Source organism: Neolamprologus brichardi, chromosome 12 (assembly GCF_056152115.1).
Source record: "Neolamprologus brichardi isolate AB-2024 chromosome 12, ASM5615211v1, whole genome shotgun sequence".
NCBI lineage: Eukaryota > Metazoa > Chordata > Actinopteri > Cichliformes > Cichlidae > Neolamprologus > Neolamprologus brichardi.
The window spans coordinates 29,333,914-29,360,076 of record NC_142115.1 but is presented as its reverse complement, the minus strand read 5'-3'; the positions used below and the strand labels follow the sequence as shown (position 1 = coordinate 29,360,076).

General features: G+C 37.1%; 1 protein-coding gene across 1 annotated transcript in view; it reads right to left on the bottom strand.

Moving 5' to 3' along the window:
* Positions 1-26,163, bottom strand: part of si:dkey-215k6.1 (transmembrane protein 132C) — a 257,482-nt gene that overhangs the window by 5,627 nt on the left and 225,692 nt on the right. Inside the window, exons 7-13 of the mRNA XM_006790028.3 lie at positions 11,454-11,659; positions 9,781-9,844; positions 9,438-9,569; positions 8,711-8,788; positions 5,859-5,921; positions 5,171-5,299; positions 56-184 (exon numbers count right to left, since the gene is read on the bottom strand). Coding sequence (XP_006790091.1) covers positions 56-184; positions 5,171-5,299; positions 5,859-5,921; positions 8,711-8,788; positions 9,438-9,569; positions 9,781-9,844; positions 11,454-11,659 — 801 coding nt within the window. The remainder of the gene's footprint in view (positions 1-55; positions 185-5,170; positions 5,300-5,858; positions 5,922-8,710; positions 8,789-9,437; positions 9,570-9,780; positions 9,845-11,453; positions 11,660-26,163) is intronic.

The window sequence follows — 26,163 nt, the reverse complement described above, 5'->3', positions numbered from 1 at the left end:
AATGTATAAAACTGTCACTTCTTTACACTGCTGAAAATATAAAGGAAGCCAGTACCTGATTGGTAACAGAAATGACATTTTCATCAAGTGAGACAGCTGAAAGTAGGAAGTCTTTTGAATCATATATATCCAATGGTGTCACCGAACCATCACTGTACTGGATCCATGCACTGATCCCGGCTTCCTGAAAAAGAGAAAAAAAAACCCTGCACAATTACAATTGAAGCTTTTAAATAGTTCATCCATTCATTAAAATGTATTTTAATGACACTGGTTGAACCTCTTGTGACCTTTTACTAAAGAAGATCAAAGAGAATATCTATCACTGATACTTTTTCTTTGCACAAGATAGAAAGAATGTTGTCATCTGATATTTCAAGCAAAGATAACTGACATCAACAAAGAGTCTTTGCTGTTCCCTCTTTCTTCTTTTGTGCCTTGCTTTTTTTTACTTCCTCGCCTGTCTCTGTGATTTCTGATCTGTTTCCTATTATGTTTCCTATGTTTGTCTTTTTTTTGGTCTTGTTAACGCCCAATCTTGCTTTTGTTTATCACAGTACATTCCTATCATGGGCCATGTCGTACAGTTTTATACTTACTGGACTCTTGTAAGTTTCAAGTTGGCTCCTTGGTAAAGTTCACATTTTATGTATATTTTATAACTTGCCATTCTAAAAGTGTCTGCATTTTAGTTTTCTATTTAACGAAGTGAGTAGTGAAAGAGGTCATCTATGTCCACTGTGATTGACCATCTTTGAACAGAAGTGGTGGCTTACGACACCAACTGTCTGCCACCTACAGTGAAGTTTTGAGATCCCTTCCCAAGTGCCTCACCCCCACTCACATCTTGCATCAGGTGATCACAATAGGTCACATGATAAGGTGAGGAAGGTCTCACAATGGTTTCACCCAAAACCTCTGCTAATAATAATGACCCACGCCTTTTTTCACACCAAGCGATGAGGGAAATGATCAATAGTGGGTCAGTGACCCTCTTAAGGGACAACTCCCACTAGGGACTGTCCACCATTTGGTTTTAGAACTGAAGAAGCTTCTTGGATTAGAGGTGGAATATCTTCAGGAAACTTAAAGAAGTCCAAGCTCCTTAGACTACTATGACGTGTATGATTTAGAACCCACACAGATATGCTTTCTAGTTCACTTTAACATCATTGAAATTGTTAAATGCTATTGTATAAGCTTGGGAACTACTTGATGGAACACCTCTCTTCGACTCTGAGTATTTTCTAAAAGGTGAGTGACTGTGGGCCAATCCCAAAGTCCACATTCACAGGCTCAAAAGACTGTGGCATGCTCCTGCTAAATCTTTAGGGCAGTGTAAAATCATCAAGTGCAAGAGATGTCGCTGACATTTAACCATTTAGGAACCCCTTCCATACATTTCTGCAGGTTTTGCCCAGTGTAGTTATCCAGATCTAATACCACAGTAATTTCAAACATGTTATCAGGAGAAGCACAAAACATTGGAAAGCTAATATTAGATATTACAAAGTGTCAAAGACCCAACTGTGTAGCTTTTTAATCTTATTCACTGGTATATGGCATTTTCATAATGTTGTCGTAGTCATTTGTCCCAGCCTTTTAGAATTAATGGTGTTTTGTGATTTCTTTATGTATAATATTTTAGTTTTATATTTTGGGCTTCTATGTTTAGTTTTCATGTTGTCTTGTCACGATGTCTCATCACCCTTTCCTGTGTGTCATTCCATGTTTCCCCAGCCTTTCATGTCTCTCTCTCTTGTGCTCTCTCATCCCCTCTCTCTCTCGTTCCCTCACTCCTTCTCTCGTCTGCCATTCTTCCTTCCAAGCTCATGTGTCAGTATATGTCTCAGTGTTTTTGTTTTATTTTGATAGCCTTGATAGTGTTGCATGTTCGGTGTGCCTAGTTTTGCTTCCCCCGTGGCATCTTGTTCATTTGTGTCAGCTGTGTTTCCCATGTGTTTCCACTTCCCTCATTGCCCTTCTGTGTATTTAAGTCCTCTGTCTCCCTTAGATCAGTGTGAGGCCGCCTGTTCGTCTTCTCCCGCGTTCCTTTTTCCATTATCCCTGTGTTTTGCTTCTAGTTCAGTTTTTCCAGTTTATTTTAGCTATTGGTTTTGGTTTCTCTTATTTTGTACTTTCGTGTTCCACATTCAATAAACAGCGTGTTTTTCGTTCAACCTTGTCCCTGCCTCGATTGTCTGTATTTGGGTCTGCTAAAAAGAAACACATGGTCTGCCGCCGCAGACCCATGACAAATGTATTTTGTCCAAATGCTGACCACAAATAATTTTCAGTTTGTTCCTTTTTTACACAAATTTTTAACTAGATTTTCAAAGTAGCTTAAGAAAATTTAAAAAAAGAAAGTAAAAATTAATTTAAAAAAATTGCTAAAATCTAATTGCTAAAACTAGATTTTAGCAATTTTACATTTCCACCTTCATAATTGTTAGTTTGCAATGCTACGCTTCCCAAACACATTTCATACACAGTATTGACAACTAAAACCTATACACCTGTTTTGTGGACAGAAACACTTTTTTTCTCTGATTTGTCTTTTTCCTGTTCAATTACAACAGGAAAAAAATGGTGGTATTTATGTTGTGGCAATTTTAAAACAAACAAACAAAAATAAGTATGAAGAGAGCTTAACATATTCTATATAACTTCATATGGTATAAAATAAACTTTGGCAATGTCATTAAAAAATCAAGAATAATAAGTAAATGGTACCTTGGCAATACGGTACAGTACAAATATGTGCATGTAATAACTGTGTTAACGGGTATGTGTGATGATATAATGAATCAAAGTGGAGACGAAGACGGGTTAAAAAAAGATTTTTAAACGTTATAACAATTTTAGTTTCACTGTGTTAGTAAACACAGGTGACAAATTCATTGTTGCGATTTATTTATTTTTTGCCTGTCCCGTTTGGATCTTTAGCCATCAGAATTGTTGTCTGAAGGCCAAGAAAGATGTCAAGTGGATTTACTTTACCAAGTGGATTATCATGGCCTTGCCATATTGGTCCATTTGATTGACCTTTATTATAATTATGTAATTATTTTATTTTCGTTTTTTAAAGACGGGACAGACATGACTGGGGGATAGGACAGGGAGAAAGAATGAAATAAAGAGAGGGAGAGAAAGAAAAATAGAGGGGAGAAGAGACGGTGAGAAAGGGGGGAAGAAAAAAAAAGAAAAACAAACAAAACACCTGGATCACCTGTATGGAGATAAAAAACCAGAAGAGAAAACAAACAACGAAGAGCAACATAATAAAAACAACACCATCACAATAAACTAGCAAACAATAGATAACAGTAGATACTTTTTTAATTTCACCTGTTGAGAATGAAAAAAGAAAACAAGCAGAAGAAAACGAGAGCACTAGAATAAACAACATCACGATGATATATGGGAATATAACAGTAAATACTAAATATTAAACATTATTGTGCAGCACGTAAGATCGACAGCGCACAGTGTGCTTTGAGGTAGGAGCCAAAAAGGGTGTAGTTTGTGTGTGTGAGCACCCGTGTGTACACCTGTGAGCATGAACGCGCTTGTTTTTAAAAGGTTCCTTCATGTAATGATCTGCTAGAGGGTGTGGGGAGCCACAGCCCCGTCCTCCAGGGCATGAAGCAGGTATGGAGGAGATCAAAACTCCAGACATCCAGAGGCCCTCAGAACACAAGAGACCAAGGAAGACCAACAGAGGGTCAGCTGCGCCACTATCCCAGAAAGAGCTGAGGAGAGTCCCAGATGAGCGGTCACCCAGCAGCCGCGGAGCAGAAGCCAGGGGGGGTTGCAGTGACATGCCCATGAGCTCCGCCGGCAGCCAGCTGTGCCAGAGTGACCGAGCCCCAGGCCGAGAGGCCGAGGGCACCCCACCCCCGAAGAGGCCCGAGCGAGCCCCAGGCTCCAGGCCCCGATAAGCAGCCACCAAGGAGTGAGCCAGTGTGTACCTGGACGCCCATCCCTGGACACAAAGAACCACCAACACACCAATGTCTGAGGGCGTCTGCCACTGGTAGGGGAAGTGGTGGGGGGGATAGGCCTCCATACCTTGGAGGACCTGGGATGTCCCCAGAGAGGTGGCGTCTGATACCCAACCTGACATATAGACACAGACATACAGGCACACACAGATACAAACATCCATTCCCACCCTCATGCTCTCATATGCAATTACTCAACACTCACCCAACGTGGAGACAGACAAAGAGAGACACTGTAAACACAATCACACTCCCCAAGCGTACTTTAAGCCCCAGGTCTAGGTACCCTTGCCCCTGGAGGGGGAAACTGCACCCAGACCCAGGTGGTGTTACCCTTTTCCCTGGGGTGGGGAGAAGCAGATTGCCCCAACTCCGCGGCAGCAGGGAGGCCCCACATTCCAGACCCCAGTCGGACGTCCAACTTCTCCTCCTAGCCCCCCGCTCCAGAGGGCCGCAGAGAACGGGGGTGTGTGAAGACTCCAAACCTCCCTCCGCCCACTCATATGTAGTGTTGATGCATGTGTGTTCTAAGGTGCATTTAAAACCCAGGAGGGCATCATTGTTGCGATTTAATTTCTTTTACTGGATTGTATTTAGGGCCTGAAGTTTCATTTAAAAAAAGAAATGGCTGTTGTAATCGGTTGCTGTTGTAATTGCTATAGCCTTGAAGTTACATTTCCCTAATTTGAAACTGATTATGGGAGAGATAGCATCTAGATAATGTTCGCAGTGCAGAATTACTATTTAAGAGCCATGATTACAACCTTTAGGGAATTACTGTGAAGAGAGGAACAGGAAAAGATGGTGGCCATCATTTCACTTGTGTAATAAAAACCTAAAGGCAGAGAGTTGTCTGCATGTGAATCACATGGCTACATGTCCAAACTAGATAAAGTGAGAGGATGTGATGGCTTGCAGAAATGTTTTAATGTGTGAGTAAAATCACAGATATTCGTAAGAACAAAAATCTTTTTATATAATTCATCCATCCATGTTCAGTGTGTCTGCCTCTGGCTCTATGAAAGCTGGGGTATGCTCACCCCTCATGCAACCTTGAATTGGGTACTCATCTAGGCACATATTCTTATTGGAGCTGAGAAGTAAATCTGAATAACAGGATCATAAAATTTTAGCAGATGTAGACTTGACGTAAAGTGATCTCCTACCTGTTTAGGTGTATGTAGCAGGTCAGCAGCTGTGGTTGTTAACTGTATGGCTTGAGAATTTACAGGACTTGGACTCAAACTAAGGGACAAAGATGCAACCAGCTGGACTCCCAGGTCAGAAATGGTGACCTGCAGGTAAAAAAACAAACAAAAAAACAATGTATGTGTTAGTCATTCACAGAAGCAATATTAAAAAAGTTCAAGTTGTAGTTTTTGTCCCCTTTTAAAGGTTTGTTATTCTGATGATGATCCTAAAATGTAAAGTCAGTCACTTTAAAACGAGGTAGATTCAGCACATTTGGAACTCTTTAGATCAATAATGGAAGACAGATACATTAATATAGCATAATTATAAAAATAAAAGTGAATCTACAAGCATACAACTTTTGTATCAGACATTATTTAGACATTAAACATGCTATAAGTAATAATACAGTTTACACTTTAAGTAAATCACAACACTCTTTGTATGCCGTGCCATGGTCTGATGCTGCATTATTTAATAAATATGCATAATTTGAGTTCATTATGTACAGGTGCAGCCCTAATAAACACGTGTTTACTTACTCTGTGAGGAACTTTGGTTGTTGTTTGCTTTCAGATGTAATTAATCTTAATATTGGCCTCTGGTAGAACCTTTAATCTGCTAAATTGGACTCAAGAATATATATAATAAAGCAATATTTACCTTGTCATCTAATACAGTTACAGTCTTCTCTGCCAGTATCGAGTCAGACAAGGGGGACAGAACCTGAAACAAAAGACAATACAAAAACATATTTAAGTTCAAGTTTAAATCACCTATCCTGGCAAGCTAGATGTTAAAAACAACGAAATATGAGTTTTGGTCTCATAGTTTAGAAAAGTATATAAATAACAGGAACAAGGTTATGTTGTGACTTATAGGAAAATCATTCTACAAGAAATGATGTTATTTATTTTGTCAAAAGTGCCCAAAAATGAACAAATGTTGCTGTTTCAATGTAAAACAGTGGTTTACTCAGACACACAGACTCAGACTCATAGTGTTCACTACATGTACACAGACTACTATTTCTGGACACACATCTGTTTTCACATATAAAAAACACATTCACGTCATTTTGGACATTCTCTCTTATTTGCTTTGTGAGGAAATGTCTTGTGTGGACTGAGCCGTTGCCTCTCCTAAACCAAATGACTTTAAGAATCGTATTTTTTTGAAAGCAAGAGTATTTAATTTCTTTTAACTGTTAAGTAAATAGAAAGTCCAAGGATGTTCTTGAAAGACATCCAACAGATGCCAAATATTTTTTCAACCAAGTCTAAATGTCAAGAAAATACGTTGAGATTACAGCTGTTTAAATGTTTGCTGATAAGTACCTGCTACTCAGCTGTCATCTTGGTAATGCCTTTATTCAGCAGCAATTTTGAAGCATTAACTAAACACTAAACTGAATTTAATTTCTTTGGTTACCAGGACATAAAAGGAAGGCATTTCTAAAAACTCAAATCCAAAAAAAAACACCAACATTTTTTAACTTTAAAAAGTTTGCTGAATAAATGAGGTTTAAGAAAAGCTTCTTTTTTCCCCAAGGAAATCATACTTTTTCTATTTTTTTGTGATTCGCTGTGAAAGTAATTGGACATTAGTAAGTACAGTTTTTGTAGAACAAACAGTAAAAAACATTGTACAACAGAAATGCATAAAATAGCTTTTTTGCTGTCTGAGTGAATATTTCCTAAAGGTGAAATTTTAACATTGTCAGTGCAAGAGCAGTGCATTGTGCCACATAAACTTGGAGTAGTTAGGAGGTTAACACACACAGACTGATCATCATTGATTCATTTCTGCAATCTGCACAGCATGTCTTAGACACACATGCAAATACATACAGACAAACATGGATCTGTAAAAGCTGATGGTGCTGGTATTGCATGTGTAAAGAAAACGCAGGGAAACTCTGCTGCTGTCATCACACAGCGAAGCACGCGCTAAGTAACGAAAACACATCTACGCACAAATGCACACAGACTGTGTTCCCGTCTGCATTCCAGCTGTGCCCCAGTGTGTCAGCATTCAACTAAGACAACAAGGCCAGAACTAAAGACAACTCAAATGAAAACAGAGTGGATGAAAAGAAAAAGGGACAGTGTAAGTAAGATGGCAAGCAAGCAAGGGAAAAATAAATAGAGTAGGTGTCAGAAGGAGAGGGACAATGACAAATAGAGGAGGACAGTAAGTGAAAGGGGCAGAAAGAAGGAGCATGAAAAAGATTGGGGTACAGATGAACAGGGGGAACAGCAGACAGACACTGATAGAGATTAGGGGGCCCATGTTGTAGTGTACTACTTCGCCCAGCGACAGGAGGACAGGCAGATCTGATTGGTGTACAAAGACAATCTCGCAGCAAATGTGTCAGGGCGTCAAACTTAATCCCACCCTCAGCAAGGTAACAAAATGCAATGACTGACGGCTCTGGGATTGCTCCTCAAGACCGGCAGAGAATAACAAGGTGAGAAAGAGAGACTGGGGATAGAAAGGAAAGAGAGACGGGAAAAAGAGGAAGAAGCGAGAGTCAGGAAGACAGAGCTGGGGGCTAAAATTGAAATGTCAAACTATCAAATGATGCCTGTCGACTCTGGCATCTCAGTGGGAATTCTCAGTAAATTCTCTCTCCTGGCTCTCAAACGGTCCACAGCTGTATATGTGTGTGTTTGTGTGTGTGTGTTTGTGTGTGTGTGCGCGTGCGTCCCCTGCTAACACACACCTAGCTGTTACCAAAAATCATGCCACTTGTGCACTGAACTTCACTCCAACCATTTTTCATTTACTTGTTAACGGATGTGAAACATACTCTTCAACAAAGTAATGAATGCGACCATAAAAATACATAATGTCTATATATGTGATGTATGCAAGAGAGAACAGAAAAACATATAAGATGACACTGATGAGGACTGCGAAACATTTGGTGGTTTTGCTTTAGTTCTGCTACATAACCGTGCATAAGTAAATAACAGAATAAGCCACAGAACTATCCTCCACTGTCACACTGAGTTATAATGGCCAGGCTCATTGGAATGCAGAAAGTGCACAACTGTGTTCAGTGTGTATATGTGTATAATTTGTGAACATCACGCTGAGATGTCAGGGCCAAATTCAACATTTAATTGTGGCTAATTGTATAACAAGCTAGCAGGGGAGGCTTATATATGAGGAACGGGGATAGTGTTTACATCACCGGAGTACTTATGGCTGTAATGTGAAGTGCCAAATTACACCGCGCTTGACATAATGAGTTCTTTCAACTGTCTTTTTCTGGACTTTGTAAAAAGCAGTGAATACATTGCTTGTGGAATTTCTTTTTTTTTTCTATATATACTCAAATACTGTATGATGAGGAAATGACCCACTGCAGTCAGTTTCTTAACTTTACTATAGGGATGAATATAGACTTCAGTAAGCAGAAAGGGTTCTTTTGGTGTTAGAGCTTATAATATCAACCAGCTTAGTTACAATTGAAGGGGAAGAGACCTATACCTATACCTATAGAATACCTGTATATTGGTGTGTCCCAGGTCCCGCCCGATTACGATTCGTCCATCTATTAATCTGGCAATGCGAGGCTCTTCTATCTGCAGAATACAGAAACAGGAGGCAGTCAAAGGATACATTATTTATTGTTTAGAAAGAATTACAATATTAATATACTATTGGGTGCTTCTCTTAATTTTTGAATTCAGGTGTTTTCAGTCCCATTCCAGTGTGATACTCTGATACAATTTACTGCTGTACCAAGTCAATTTGTGAAATTTCTGTCCTCCTAGATATACCACAATCAACTGTAAGTGATATTATTACCAAGTGGCAGCTCAGGTACAAAGTGGCAGACCATGTAAAATTACAGAGTGGGGCTTCTGAGTGCTGAGATGCATAGTGTGTAAAAGCTCTGCTGACTCAGTAACTGCAGAGGTCGCAACCTTCTTAACATCAGCATAAAAAGCGTGTGTTGGGAGCTTCATGCCATGGGTTTCCATGGCAGAGAAGCCCCTGTAGGTGCTATAGTTGTTCACACAGTTCATCTGTAAATGCAAAAAATCAGGATGTATGTTGTGCACTGTCTATATATTAAGCCACCTTACAAGTACTTATTAGAAAGTGTCACTGCCCATAGCTGTGAGCAAATAATTTATATCCCAAAATGTTAAACTATTCCTTTGTGAAGAAGCCATGATCTGCAAGTGAATAGAAGGGTACTGTTTGTGAGCATTTGTGTATACCCACCTTTAATTGGTCCAAGACCAAATGAGTGATATCAACTTGCCAGTCAGCACCCAGCATGTAAACCATCTCTCCACCTGGGTCAGACGGTTCTGCGACAAAATGAGTGAGGACCCGCACCAAAGCATACTGGTACTGAAAGGTTAGAACAAGGCCAAATTCAGACTCTGATGCTAAAGTGCACAACAGACTCTTACTTCAATGCTTGTGATTAAACAAAAACATGGCACAGAAGTACAACTCAGTATCAATAACTCAGTGTTTAGGCAGATATTATTCAGATTAAACTGCCTTTAAAAGAGTTGTGATCACTCATAAACAATCCTGATTTACAATCAAATGATACCTGTAGGGTGCAGCCTTTGCCCTTTCTGTCGTCGTCCTCATCATCTTCACTGTCTCTGGTGGGTCTGAAAAGAAAAGAGATAAATAAGGAAGAAAGAAATAAAATGAAGGGATGGTGAGATTATCCAGTAATTAAATGTCCCCTTTCCTCTCTCCTCTCAGCTCCAGCTGATGTACTGAATAATCTCATCTTCAGGTTACACTTTAAGCCAAATAAAGGACACTTGAGTCTCTAATCTACATTTAACACATTTAAACACTGTACTTGAACATTAAGCACTTGTAATAAGACTAGGATGGTCAAAATATTTTAAACGTAACTGGTCAATTTTCTATTCTTGTGTAATACTATCTGTTGGGCAATTTTTTCCGAAGCAGTAGATCCAAACTATAGATTCTTTGTAACGTTATAAACATCATCAAAAATCGTTTACATTATAAGAGGGTCTTGATACTTTCAGAAAAAATGAAATGGAACAACATATGTAAAAATCACTATAATAGTACTAATAAATAGACTTTCAGCACCGCTAAGACAGCTGCATGTCTTTCTTCTTAATTATTTATTTCTTTTGCAGAATATAGAAAAATACAGTAGTCATTAATTAAATCAGATCTAATCTAATGAAATAAAACATAAGAAATATAAAATATACTATGAATGTACTAATTTTTCAATACTAAAAAACAAGAAGGCAACTTGTCTCAATTCGTCTCTAAATGAAAATGTATTTTTATCTCAGAAGGACGCAAATAAACACATTCTTTCTCCTTTGCCTGCCTCTGTGAAATCTATCATTGACCATATACAGGTACACGTAGGATCATATAATCACACAAGAATATACACACAGAGGACTGCATCTGTGTCTTATATCTTTACAGTACCTATGAAACTCAGGTAATATTATAGAAATTTTCTTTCCATTACCCAGTGCCCCAGTTGCACATGTGTCTGTGTGAATGTCTCTACCTAATAGTGCTTGTGTTTCACTCTGTCAGATAGTGGTTTGGGGAGATGGAGGTGTGTTTGTGCACACGGCTTGGTGGCTGCGTGAGCAGAAATTGCCAAAATTGAAAAATAGGCCCAGCAGAACAAAATGGAAGGGTGGCAAGATGAGAAATGGGAATAAAACACACAAACACACATACCTGTCATACAAATACACAATCAAAGATAGAAGCACAAAAGCATAATGATACTTAGAATCATTAAAAGCTATGTAAACGATGAAAACGTCCAATATAGTCATTAATGCCAATGTAAGTTTTGGCAAGAAACACTCAATTTCCATTTTTAACATCCTGTTATGTGCTTTGTAACACTGGTAGGAATAAACAATATTGTCAGTCTGCAACTTACAAAATAAATTTTCTCAGAGACGAGTAGGAAATACAACTCAACGAATGCCTGTACCATAAATTTTTGTGACTTCAAAAACTAGCAGTTCCTCACAGTTCACTGCTCGATTCTAACAGCAATTGCAGGTGTTTGTGCTTCCCTTCTGAATAGTCTTACATTGTGTTTCTTACCAAAGAAAAAAAAGTCTTTGTAGCATAAATGAAAATGGTGCACGTAAAATGCTCTACATTTTGACAAAATTATGCTAATGCCTACACCTTCTACCGTGTGTTACACTCCCTCATTCCCTCAAGGTCAGACAGGCAAATTACCTCTTGTTAGTGATGATTGGCACCCTCCAGCCCTTGACCTGGCTGAGCTCAGTATCTGACAGATCTATCTGAAGCGGTAGCTTGGGCACCCAGACGGTGAGCTGAAGCTGAGCAGATAGGTGCAGGTATGAGAACTTGATGGTCAAAGACTGCCGACCACGCATTTCTTTGCCATTCACCAAAACCTTGTCACAGTTTGGAGAAACCTAAAAATAAATGTATAAATAAAAAAGAGGGAAAAAACAGTTTGATTGAGACTGGGAAAAACGTGCATGCATGTGTGACATTTTAAACAGAAATCAAATGAGTTGCATTGAGTTTTTTCCACAGAAACAGATGCAGCCTCTGTTGTGCATTGCTCAAGCACAGCCTAAAGCAAGTTTTCACAATAATTATAGTGTTGCATCCAGTAAGATATTTCTCACTGATTTATAACAAGTTTATTTATCTTGTAAAGCACTTTGCAAAACTGTTCTGTAATGTGCCCTGAAAGAAAAGGTTAATAATGTACTTCTTCCTGTTGCATTAGTGGCATTTCAGGTTTGCGAATTCTCTCTTGTTATCTCCGCCAACGTGAAGCAACATATTAACATTTAACAGCCTCGAATCAGTAAATCTCAGTCCTTTTAAGACATTAGCACAATTTCACTGAATACATAAGATGACCAACAAGAATACTGTGAACCAGAATACCAGTGGGTTTAGCAAAATGCATGATTTCTTTTTTTTGTTTTTAAAAAACCCGTCTAAAGCTTTTTAACACTCTATAGTACATATTTGGTTAATTTATTATTTATTTATTTTTGAAATTTAATGTTACAACACGACACCTTCTAAAAAGATGATGAGTGGAAAGGGGGTTTGACCTTTGACCTCTGGGTAGAGCAGTCTTTTTAGGAATCAAAACTGCATGGGATGTAGCGCTAGCAACTGGTAGGAATAATGTTTGTTTCTATACATATTTAAAATGAAACAACTTCATTTATAAAATAGGTTTATGGATTTCTGAAGAAGAATCGATTTTTAAATATAGATTTTAATTTCATTTGGTTACGCAAAAACCTTTTTTTTTATTTGTTCCCAAAGGACAACATTATGCAGTTCAACCATCTTTCTTATTGCATTTATGCTAAAGCAGTTGTTGTCCTGATTAATGCTTGTTTTAGGTGAGTGTTGGGATATACACTTTTAGCAAACCATCCAGTATATGACCCCATATGAACTGACTGGAAATGGACATAAGGCAATGGAAAATCCTAGATTGTATTCTGTTTAATTTTAATCTTTTTCAGTGTTTTGATTAATCAATGTGCATTTTTTACCAGCGATGTCTTTGTCAAAAGATATTCTGAAATAATCAGTCAGATTTGAACAGAAAGTTACAGTTTGCTAAAATACCGCATTGGCTGTATTTGCATATTTGTAGCTCTTTATATAATACCTAAACTAGGGATCTGTATAACATATTGCAACTGTGCATGGATAGCCATCAAAGGAACCAAATAGAGTTATTAGGTGAGAAAAGGGAAACAAAGAAAGCAATTCTTTTCCTAGTGACAGCAGAGAATTATGTTTTCAAGTATCTTAAAAATTGGAACAAAAGTTCAGCAGCTATGAAATAAAAGCAAGGGCAGTTACAATTTCCAAACTGGCATAAAGTCAGTCTAATATTATTTATTTATGACTGCTTTAGAAAAAAAATATATTGAGAAAATTGCAATATTCAGAAAATGTAATATGTGTAAATATTTAATCATCAGTTGGTGCAAAACTGTGTTAAATAGACTATCTCACTATTTTTTCCTGCCCCACCTATTCTTATTTCTGCATCTTTATATAATTCTGTGGCCATTAATCCATTCCTCAGAAGTTTATAACTTCTCCACCCTCTCTTTCTCTACACTACACTTCTCATCCCTCCTCCCACCCTTTCTTTCATCTCCCAGTGCCTCAAATGTTCTGTGCTCCCCACCCATTCCTATTTAACCCTAAAGCATATGAACATTCATTTCCTGCTATCTGACTTCTTTACCCTTTTTTGTTTTTACACCCCAGTCTTCTTCCTTTTCTAAATCTGCCAACTTCTGTTTATTAGGTTTTCCACTCAGCTGCACCTCACATCCCCGTGTTGTAGAAATTCGTGTATCAGACATCACTACTTACAGATGACTTATTTAAAAGCTCACACCACCCACACTGCAGTTTGTTTTTTAAAATCTTTAACTGTAAACAACTTGGCCTATTGTACTGTACACCATTAAGCTGAACTCAATTCGTCTACATATTCATTTTATCTCTTTACAAACTGTTACTGTTAAGAATGACTTAGTTATTGCAATAAGACAATGAAAGACAATGGAAATGTTAAATAGACAGTAAAAACACCTACATCTTATCACACTTTAATCAACATTTCCCAAAACTATAGTGTTTTTTGCAAAAATTCAAAATCTTTCAGGAAGTTTTTCAGGAAGTTAAATCTAGTCTGTTTTGGGCACTTTTTTTTTTTTGGTCCTGTTTCTCTCCCCTCACACCCAGCTGGTTATTCAAAAGTGCAACAAACTGTCTGTGATTCAGTGCTCTTGCCTGATGAAGTTAACTATTTTAGTTATAACATCAAAAACATGGTTCATTTTTAGTACTGACTTACTGTACACAACACTTTATGACGTATAATACAGTGCAAAAATCCCAGATTCAGTTCTGGGTTTACTGAAGTCACTTTATCTTCTATCCGCAACAAAAGTCAGACATTTTTCACTGTCAGATTTGGACAGCCATCGGTTGTAACACCTGCCAGTTTGTCCCATTTCAGCCCAAGCCTATCAAAGCGTGCAGTTACCTCCGTAAACAATTCACTCCCTGTCGTGGTCCTTTTTATTCAGCACGTTGCTGCCAGCTCCTCCGTAATCTCAAACTCTTTCATTATCCCATGTACAAAGATGAGTAACTAGGCTGTGTCACAGACATCACAGCTTTTGTCCACAGCCACGGAGAAAAAAAATCAAAATTGTCTGTTTTGTTTTTGTTATGGTTCGCCTGGAGAGGGGTGCATTCTCAAGTGCTTCTTTTTTCTTAGTGTATATTAGCACGGCAGAGTGCACCAAATACTCTTTGTGGGAAATTACAAAGCTGGTCTTGACTGCTCTAACCATGTGTAAAGCTTCATAAAAGGTTTTTGTTGCTTTTATAGCTTTGCTAGCAAATCTACCTTTCTGGTCTATTTCTCTATGGGTGTTTATTCTTATAATGGTGATTCATACTGTGACCCTTTAGCATATGGAGGACAATATAAGCTTATAAATTTGCTCTCTACAAGCAAAGAAAACTGTTTTCATTCTGACTTTAAAAAAAAAAAAACTCTCAGAAGTGCACGTTTATGTTATTTTAATTTCCCATTGAGCTCTCATGGGCCTGTTTGGGACAATGCTCCTGTCTAGCCTAAATAGATAGATGTTAATGAATTGTAAGTGCATAATGTAAGCTCAAACTGAATGCCAGTTCAAAGAGGAATGGTCTGACCAATAACTACTGAGTACTTATAGATGATAATATATTAAATGAGTAGTCCCATTGTAAAACGGTCTAGTTCTTGCTAGATGATGGATGTTTATTACTTTAGGCACTTGAATTTGGAACATGTTAGCAAATTAGCAAACATTTGGAGAACATTTTAATGTTTAGAAATATCAGCTTCAGTGTAGGTTTTTACATTAAGCTTTGATTCATTATTTCCAAGTTTATTATAGAGCAATCTTGGAACAACATTTCATTTTTCCTGATAAACACAAGAAAAGCACACATGATCTAAACACAATTTTGTATGGTTCAATTTTTTGGGCTTCCCTATGAAAGACTTTGATCTGAAAAGAGGTTAACATTTTGTACATCAGAGGTAAACCATTTCTTCCCTATCTGCTCTCAACTTTTAATTTCTTTCAATTTAACTTCCTCCTCTATGCTTCTGCTCCTGTAACATAAAAGGAAAGTTGCCCAACCCCTCTCCCCTCCACTTCCTCTTTTCAATTTCTATTTTTCTTCTCTCTCTTTAACTTTCTTTAAATCTCTTTCAACATCCAGCATTTCCCTTTCTTGACCTGCTCTTTTTCTTTTGTCTCCACTTCATCCTCCTCCCTCATCGTACCTCGTCTCCCTCTTCATCTTCCTCTCTCTCTGAAACCTGATTTACCGCTTGTTAACATCAAAGGGATGTTAGACTGTTGGTGCCTCAAACTATTTCTCCAAATCATTTTTATTTTCTAGGTGTAAATCAGTGTGAATACTGCACGGTTGCTGTGACAGGGTTTGGTTTCCAATGAAGGTATAAAACATCAGAAGTCAGGGGACATCACAATGGTGCTTCTTGAGCTACCACTAAAGTAATTGTTCATGTCTGTTATTTCTACCTTAGTTTTGCTGAATTATAGCTATGCAGAGTCTGGATACCCCGGGGGAATACGTAAGAAAAATCTAATTATAGTCCATTGAAAAAGTTTTTCAGATATAGCTCTGGAACTTTTAGGCTGAGAAACAGAGGTGTTTTCAAGTTACTGTTTCTTATTTGAACAGAGACAAATTAACTAGAATCTCTTCTTCAAAAAGGATGGAAGAATTAATTAACCTTTAATTACTCTACTTATATCTTAATTATATATTTCTTTTTCATTACTTTAAGCTCTGTAGTGTTTACAGCAAAACAGTGGCATTATGAGGACACAAAAAATCTCCAAGTGAATGCTAATGTTGCTTTATGTTCTTTTTCTGTATAAATCATTGACATGTTACAGTTTTTCCTCAGGTGTTCTTGGTCAGTTCTCTAATAACAGTTGATGAATTTAACAGTATCTGAAATCCATTAAAACTGTCTGCTACAAGTGGTTGTCACGAAGAACATTGTTAGCATTTTAAAATGTTTTAGAATAGGCAAATGACTACGTACAACTGTCCAATTTAAAGACTTGATATTTCTTTCTCTTACGGTAACAGACTGTGACTTATTGCAAACATATTGTAAAAAAATATTTCTAGAATTTGAGTGCGACACAATCAGAAAAAAACTTAAGATAGAGAACCCTGATCTGGTTAACATTTAGTATTTGCAACAGTCTGGCAATGGAAAATATTTCTGCTGAAATCTAAAAAAAATGGAACCTAGCCTGACTAGGATTTTGAATTCTTTGTGTTTGAGGTTGGGTTTCTTTTTAGGATTTACTGTTTTGGTAGCTTTGGTAGGCTGACTTGGATTCCTGGTCAGCCTACCAATTCAATAATGAATTTAATCTTTTGTAATGTTTTCAAGCCTCTGGTTTCTTTTTTTTTTTTTTTTTTACCTTATTCCTGTTCTGAACAGTTATAGCTTTGGTCTTTCCTTGTGTAGTGATTTCCAACTATGTATCTTTTGGTATTATGTTTTAGTATTAGTATCCTTCTGTTCTATTCTGAGTGTTTACAACCCTCAGATATATACATTACGTCAATACACACACACCCACACACACCCACACACACACACACACACACACACACACACACACACACACAGTCCGTAAAATAACTCATGTTCAGTTCTAGCCTGCACTATTGTTATCTATTTTAATGAATTTTAAATCAAACAATCAAGATGTGACTGATTTTGATCAAATTAATCTGAGACACTAGAAATGTTTAATTTTGCTTTTATTACAGCCAGAAAACAATACTGCTTTGTTATTGATGACAACTTAAGACCCTAAAGTCAGGTGTCACCCAATCAATGAAAAATAGAAAAACAATCAAGTGTAGTGGAAAAATTAGAGCGTTGACCACCAATATAGTGCCAAAATACTTATATTCCAGAAGACATCCCAACTTTAAATTACATGTGTTCGCATTTACCTCAGATAAATATTAGCTACCCTCTTTTCCACGCTCAGTGAAATTCCTTCACATTACCTATTTGAGTCTTTTTCTAGTTTGTGTTTCTTCTACTGCAACTCCGGGGCACAGTGTAATTGAATTCTTTTTAATTTTCTACAGCACGAAACACACATAGTGTAATACCCATAATAGTACTGCAATTACTTGCAACACTCAACTTAATTTAAAAACATTTCTGGAGATGACTTGTCATTGCTCATAGAGGCTGAGAGAATTCAAGGAACTGTTGTAATTTATAAACCTTTACCTTTATAAGAGATTAATCAATAAATGTGTGATTTATAAAAATCAAAACTGAATTACTTGAACATCACAAAAAAGTCCTTTTCAAAAATAAAACGTTTGTTTTTTTGTCTTCCTGTGTTCTGCCTAATGCTTTGGGCAATCTGCTTTACTGCCTATTTCCAAGAGCTTGATAGGATCATCAATACTTACCACATATAGTGAAAAAATGCAGTTTGTTATTTTTGGTGTGGTAACCAGAGGAAACTTCATATTTGACCTTTCAGTCATGAAAATAATATCTGTGTTTTCAGCACAGTTGGGTTCATAGTTATTTTGGACAGTAACACATTTTGGAACGTTGCCTCTGAACACTACAGCACTCAATTTTAAATTGTGAATAAGTGAATATGTGATTAGAGTGCAGACTTACACTTTAAATTTAAAGGGTTTTACATGAAGTCTGCTTTAACTCTTAACGAATTACAGTTGTATTTATATGTATTCTCTTTTTTTTTTATTTGGACAAACTAACATAATTTAAAATATAAAATAATATACTGTTTTGGATGAAAAAAAAATTGTAGTCAGTAACTATCAGAAGTTTAGAAACTAATGGATATCACAAAATACTGCATATACTCCCTTGGGCTACTCTGCCATGCCTTTACTCTAACTGCCTTTAGTTGCTGATTGTTTTTGGGTCTCTCTGGCTTCAGTAACTGAAAAACATGCTCTATTAAGCTGAGATCAGGTTACTGATTTGGCCATTAAAGAATATTCCATTTCTCTGCCTTGAAAAATGTTTTCGATATGCTTTGGGCCATTATCCACTTGTACTATAAAACCCTGTCTTATCAGTTTTGAAGCATTTATTTAAATCTAGGCAAAGAGTATAGCCATGCAGATTTCAAAGTTCATCCTCTTACCTCTATAAGCAGTCACATCACATCAGTTCCACTAGCAGCCATAGATGCCCATGTAGTAACATTGCCTCCAATATAGTTTTTGGATAATGTGAAATGTTTTAAATTGTTTCTTCAAAATAAACTTTGACAATGTCTACACCCTGATGAGTGTACTTGACTTGGCTAGTGTTGTGAAAGAGTATTTCTTAACTAGAAAGATCATTCACTTTATTTATCTTCTATGGTCTATCAGTTCTTTTAGTGTTGGCCTTCTCCAGTTAAATAGCACCAGATTATTGAACTGTCCATTTCCAAAATGTTCCCTACCACTCTGATTTTAGTTTTTCCATCTAATGGCGGCTTGCTTTACTTGCACTTTTACTTCACATTGAGAATTTCAATGAAACTATATGAAATGCAAGTTCGACATTTGGATCAACCCCATATATTTTATCTGCTTAATTTGTCACAGAATAATAATGGAACATGCATCACTTGTCCGAGAAAATGCTTGTCAGTTAATTAACTTTTGAGCATCTGAAATGGCTATCAGTCCTTAATTATTTTTGACCCACTAAGTTAAAGCTGAAAGTCTGCACTTTAATCACATGTTGTTGTTGTTTTTTAAATTTATAATCCACTGTGGTGATGTATAGAGGTAGAATTATAAAAATGTGTCGAAACACTTAAGTTTGCTTTTGAATGAACACAACACAGAGTCTGCACATTTCTTATTTTTTAATAGCTTAAGGTGGGGAAAGTAGTTCTTTTTATTTTTAAATTCAGTCTTGTGTTGCATCTAGAAAAGACTGCTGATATCAAGGATGCATGCACTGACACACACGCCCGGATACACACACACACACACACACACACACACACACACATAAAGCTGACCACAAACACAAAAAGATACAAACCTTTGACAGACTTAGAACAAGTGTATTGGTGTTTTTGCAAGTAAACAGCTGAGTTGGAGGTTTAAGGACACTGAAGAATGGATTTAATCTTTCTGTTTCTGGGAAAGACTCATAGATAGCACAGGATGAATCAGAGTAGGAATGAGAAGAAGAGCAAAGTGAGAATTTTTTTCTTTTTGAAAAGCAGAGCGTTAAAAGAGAGCAAAGACAAAACTGAAGAAAATATATCTCACAGAAAGTAAACTGTATAGCTCAGCAGTTAGGAGATGTTGAAAACACAGGACAAGGAAAAAAAATATTTTCACCTTCATCAAATGCCACAAACAATACCACATTTACCGTACAAATTTCCAAAGACACCTCCTGAAAACTTTTCTAAGTTCTCAGCAGCAGTTCAAACAAAAGCAGAGTTTAACTGTTCAAAGTAAGTTTGAGAAGCAGATGTGACTGAAACCTATTCATATCTTTACGATTTAATGGGAATGATAGACACAAACATGTTGACACACACACACACACACACGCACACAAAACCTAGTTCTCTGAAAATGTATCTTACTACACGTACATACTTTGACTAACAATGATCTGCCTGCAGTTAAAGTGGGACATTATGCATGCAGGAGCCTCTGACCTGCAGACCTCAGACTTGTTTCAAAGAAAATGACATATTTTATCTTGGCTTTTGTACAGGGGTTAATTGATGGTCATGTCTCGATGTAATATGCATGCTTTTGTAACAGTTTTACTTACTGTGCACTTGGCAAATCACCTGCTGCTGATTTGGCATCATCCCCCAAAGAAATAATTGATTTGTAATGTATTTATTTTTTAAATGGTAGGACTTCTTTGAGAGGCACCTGTGGCTTTTTTTCTTGCATCACATTCATTTACTGACTGTTAACACTAGAGATTTGTCATTAAGCTTAATTCCTTGAAATACACTTTTGTTATAAAAAATATTAATTTGACTTATAATTATGCAAATTATTTCTTTATTGATTTCTTTTTGCATGTTTGTTTTCAGTTTGAATCTCAACTGATTAATTCATTACATTCAAACATTCACTCACTTCATCAAGTTTTTTGGGGTTATTTTTATTACTCAAGGACATGACAAATCTATTCATGACTATGATTAAGCTAACTTTCTGATAATGTGTTACCTGGATTTTAACAGATGTTAAATTGACTGATTTCTGCTACTGAAAACTGTAACTGTGAAAAATTGTGATTAGGAAATACAAGTTTCCACACTTGATCAGGTGAGGAGCCATAAAATGTCATTTTGACTTATAATATAAAACCAAAATGTCTTTGGAGAAAAAAGTCACAAAAGTCTTATAATATCCTCCACCGAAACTCTAGGGTTGAAATTTGAAAGTATTTCAATTAGTGCTCTATGACACATTCAAACATGGCATAACTCAGATGTAATACATTTCGCATTTTCTAAATGCTTTTTAAATAGGAAAGACATTTTTGCAGTCATTTATATATTAACCGATTCCAAGTTGGAGCTCAAAAGGGTAGCTGGATAGACTTAATTCAAAAAAAGAACTGAAATGATAAGGTCTAGAGCACAGGTCTGGAGGGATTTAATGACCTGCTGTAAGGTGTACCTTTTCTGGCATCCTACAAACTCCAAAGCTGCTTTTTTTGGGTTATAATCAAGTATTTTGGAAACTTGAACCCCGCAACAGAAAAAAATATTTTTTTTCTAGTTTGTGGTGCAACATAAATGAATACACAGAAATGGACTGAGCTTCTAGCTTATTATAACCCTCTTCCACTTGACTTTTTTCCTTTCTCAAAAACCTCCTTAGGAATCCCAAATCTCAACCACCCACTCACCCCAATTTACCAGCATTCTCCCCAGGCTAAGTCATTTATTTAAATCCATATTCATTTTCCTCCAAGCAAAGTAATCTGTCTGAATTTACAGTTAGTGCTCTCTCTGTCTTCTGTCTATCTCTTACTATGTAAGATTTTCTCTATTATTCTCTCTCAAATGTATATTTTCTCTCTGAAACCCCGTTCATCCATCTCTCTCACTCTCAGATTTCATCTTGCAATCATTTTCTCTGTGTGTTTCACACTCTCCCCCTTTTTTCGAGCCATTTCTATTGTTCTCTGCCCCAAGCAATTCAATCCATCTGACTTTAAGAATCAGATCATCCAATCAGGGCCCACTCGGTAGACAGAGGCGGGCCCTGAGGGACAAACTAACCAACTCTCTGATGGGATTAGACATCCCACCTGTCCATCACTTTAGAAAACCCACACTAGGCCAATCGCCTCTTCACATAGTTTCATATAGTTGTCATTAAGACACGGGGATCTGTTTTCTACACATCCATGCATGCATACAAACAGGTGAGTGCACCCATTAACATATGATATTATTAAACTTTGGCTTGGATATTAGACAGCTGATCGAGAAAGCAAAATAAAGGTGAGAAAATACACAAACTCAAAAGTTGTAATCTAATTACTGGAATTTGTAAAGGAAACCGGTAGAGAACAATTACCTCAGTTTTTAAATGTTCATAGTTTGTTTGTGCATTCATCCACTGTGAAGCTCCAATTTAACTAAACTACTTTTATGTACTATATAGTAAAATGTCTTTTTGCTTTAAAACTTTCTTACCCACTTTCATCTTTTTGGTAGATGTTAAAGGGCTTAAAAAAGACATGCGGGTTGTCACACTCTGTGTTTTGTGGTTTTCATATCTGTCTGAATATGGGTGTTTTCATTTTCTCTTTTTTTCTGTTCTTCGGGAATGTTTGCAGACCCCATGTGAATTAATACTCTTATTAGCATAGGGATATAGGTCAACACTGCCCTGAATATGTCTGTTCATATGGCCTGATTGTGGCCTTGGTGTGTGTTTGTGTGTGCACGCAAGACTAAGCTAGGTGTTTATTTAATCTTATTTATCTTTATTTTTAAAATCATAATTAAAGAAAGGTAGAAAATCTACCACCATATACTACATGTATGAATGTATTTTTATAGATTCAAATTAACCTTAAATTAAACAATGATTAAATTACATAGGTTAATTAATAGGAAAAAATATTTTCTATACAGTATTTGATAAAGAGCTTTGTTAGCAGTGAGGAAAAAAAACATTAGAAATCTTAGTAGACAAATAACTGAAATAACAATAGGTATGAGGAACATAAACAGGGAATTCCCTCATTCGTTAAGCAAAAATAACATGTTTACCCTTTAATAAGGGCAGTCACTATTTTTTCACTTATCTTGCTCTAAATAATATCAACAGAAAAGTAAAAAACGCCTGCTTGATAGGATTTGTTTCGATAGCTTTACTTAGGTATCCATCCATTCATCCATATTTTTCCTTTCATCTATCCATTCACTTCTGCTTATGTAATTCAGGGTTGCAGGGGAACTTCAGCTTATCCCACCTATCGTAGGGTGTGAGGCAGAGTATACCCTGGACAGGTCGCCAGTCTTTCTGCTTCTGTTTTTTTGCTTTTGTTTACATTTCGAATGAATATCCTCCATCACATGCATTAGGATGGTACAGCAGAATCCTCATTGACAGTCTAGACTAGAAATGGCACGATTCCACTTTTTTGTGTCAGAAACCAATACCAATATCATAAATTTGGATATCTGCCGATACCGATATGAATCCGATATAGTGTGTTTTTTAATCAATAAAACTGTTTTTTAATATCTTGCTGCATTTTGTATAAGTTCATACTTCAGTTTTAAAAAACAAAACTAAAGCTATTCTGTTATACCTGTATGCAAAAAATACACTGCACCCAAAATACTTCATAGTTCAGAGATACTGATCAATCTAATAAACTTAAACCTACTCCATCCTCCCTATTGTGGTATTTTAAAGAGTACTTAGCAGAAATATTAAACAACCTAACTAATAGGGTTGCAAACTCCCAGCAAAAAAAAAAAAGGAACCACCCCCCACCCTCCGCTCCGTACTATAGCTTACCATGGTATATATTAGACCTAATAGTTACTATATACAGTAATGGACTTCTATACATTTTACATCAGATTAAAACTTTGGGTGTAAGATTCAGATAATTATTTATTAAAAGCTAGACATTTTAAATGCGAATAAGAAAGAAAAGTATTTCTTTGTATCCCCCTTTTCTCTGTTAATGCCCTACCTGGCCCCCTGGCAAAACTTTGCTAGATCCGCCCCTGTACAGTTACCAGCCGTCAGCTGCGTAGAAAAGGATCCTGGTGTAGAAAGTAATATTAAATAAATGCTAACAACAGCTTATCAAGCTTAAACGTGCTGCTGTTGTTCAGCCGCTGGTTTCCTCTTTCTGGTGCAAAGTGGGCGATAAACAAATAATTGAGACGGGAGTTGCGACAGAAAAGCCGATCAGCTGATCATTGATCAGTTTTCATGATTGAAGTAGCAACAGGAGAGGGAGAGAGAGGAGGCAGTTGCTCCATATATCGGTCGTTAAGCTTAACTTGGGAATGCTTTACAAACATTCAGAGATGAACTTACATACTTGCTTTACTTCTCTCTGGAATAACTTTCTCGGAGATAAAATTCTGGTTTAGTAGAGGCTCCAAATGCTCAACCAGACCTCCGACGGGTCTCGTACGCCACAGCCGCTCTATCACGTGAGGCATACCAATACCGATATGTAATATCCGATCAGTCCATCTCTAGTCTAGACCAAGGGTAGGGAACTCCAGGCCTCGAGTGCCGGTGTCCTGCAGGTTTTAGATATTACCCAGGGTCAACACACCTGAATCAAATGATTAGTTCTTTACCAGGCTTCTGGAGAACTTCAAGACATGTTGAGGAGGTAATTTAGCCATTTAAATCATCTGTGTTGGATCAAGGACACATCTAAAACCTGTAGGACACTGGCACTCGAGGCCTGGAGTTGCCTACCCCTGGTCTAGCCCCACAAATTCACAGGAAACAATCAGTGGGGTGGGGATGGAGGGATGGGGTTAAGAGAGGGGTCTGGTCAACAAATAGTGATTCTCCACATGAATGTCATATCAGTTTGAATAAGTAGCTGATATGACATTCATGTGGATAAAATCACAGGTGCACATTCAGTGTGGTCATAACATGACTTGCAGTCGTATAAAAATGGCAGCTGCACTGGAATCTGTCTGGACATGTTAAAGATGATGATGTTCAAAAGAAAACTGACCAAATTTTAATTTGTGTCGGCTTTTTTTGAACCGAACTTTATCTGGGTTCATCCCAGAGGCTGTTATCCCAGAACAGGTTGGGAGGAACTTGCTAGTGAACTGTTTCCAGCTTATTTGGACAACATGACACTAATCATGCTGGTGATTACCTGCTTGTACTGTGCCAGCTTTTGCTCTCAATTTTACACCACATGGTTTAATAACATTTAGTGAATGAATCTGAAATGGATGTAAATATTAGTGGTCCAATGCTGAACAGACCAGAAGCCTGGCCTCTCTCATAGCTTTTTAACAGCTTGAGGTGTAATCCAGCTGCTATGTGTTGGTATGAATACAGAAAGGAATGTCAGATATAAACAGTTCTTCTCACCTTTATTACACCCACTTTTTTCCTTGCATTTATGTATATTTCTTAGTTTTTAAATAAGATGCAAGTGAAAGGAGTGAGTATTCATGGCAAAGGCGAACACTAAAAGAAATCACAGAGTGAAGAAATAGTGATAAAAAAATGTTAAAACATCTGATCAGGTCATATTTGACCCCAGGGAGACCCCGGGGAGATGAAGAATCCACTCGAGAGATTATATATCCTGACCAGCATGAGGCAGCCTCAGGATGCCCAAGGAGGGGTTGGACGACAAGGTTGTGGGAAAAACAAAAAAACAAAACAAAGACAACATCATAATGAAATTTCGTTTCACTGGACGGTGTGGAGAAACAAAGACAAGTTTTATTAAGAAGATTTCTTGTTTCTAAACTTAAGTTGTGATGATTTATTGACCAAGAGCCATAAACAAAGCATTTTGAAATGAATTTCAGCTCATATTATATTTTAGTTTAAGCATGTAAACAATCATTATTCTTCACATAGTGTCTCTGCCTTTTTCCTAGTATTATATTTTGACAAGGCCGCATTACTTTTTTGCCCTTTCACTGTTTTTCATCATCTTGCACCCTCTTTCTTTCACTCTCACCTGTCACATTTACTAACACTTTGTGCAGTTCTTTTGTCGCTTTATGTGTGAGAGCACAAGAATAAACAAATGTGATGACACGCGTGTCAGAGGAAGGCATTGCTTTCTTTGTACGGTTGAAGATTATAAGCGGTACAAAAGCATTACAATCAAATTACTTTATAATGCATCCACTTGTTGTTTGTACCAATACGTAGGAAAATAGGTTCTCTTTGAAAAATACTGCAACTGCAAAGTTCAATGGCACCTTTATTTCCCATCAGTCCTTGTCTGCTTCTGGGCAGAAGGAAAAGAAATCACAACCATGCTGAAATCCTCCAGGACTTCCCAAGGAGACCACCTATGAGGAGAGGTTGGCCACTTTATCTTTTTTATTTTTTTAAGGATAGCTTTTGCTTTTTGTAGACTAGACGTCAGGACTTTACCTTGGAGTAGATGTCTATGATAGGGTTATTACCTGAGTAATCCAATGAAAATGAAAATATTACAAATAATCATGAATTCAGCCCTATCCTTATTTGACCATGCAATTGCAACATCAGAGAACAAATGAATCAGTATGCCGCTCCCCCCCCACAC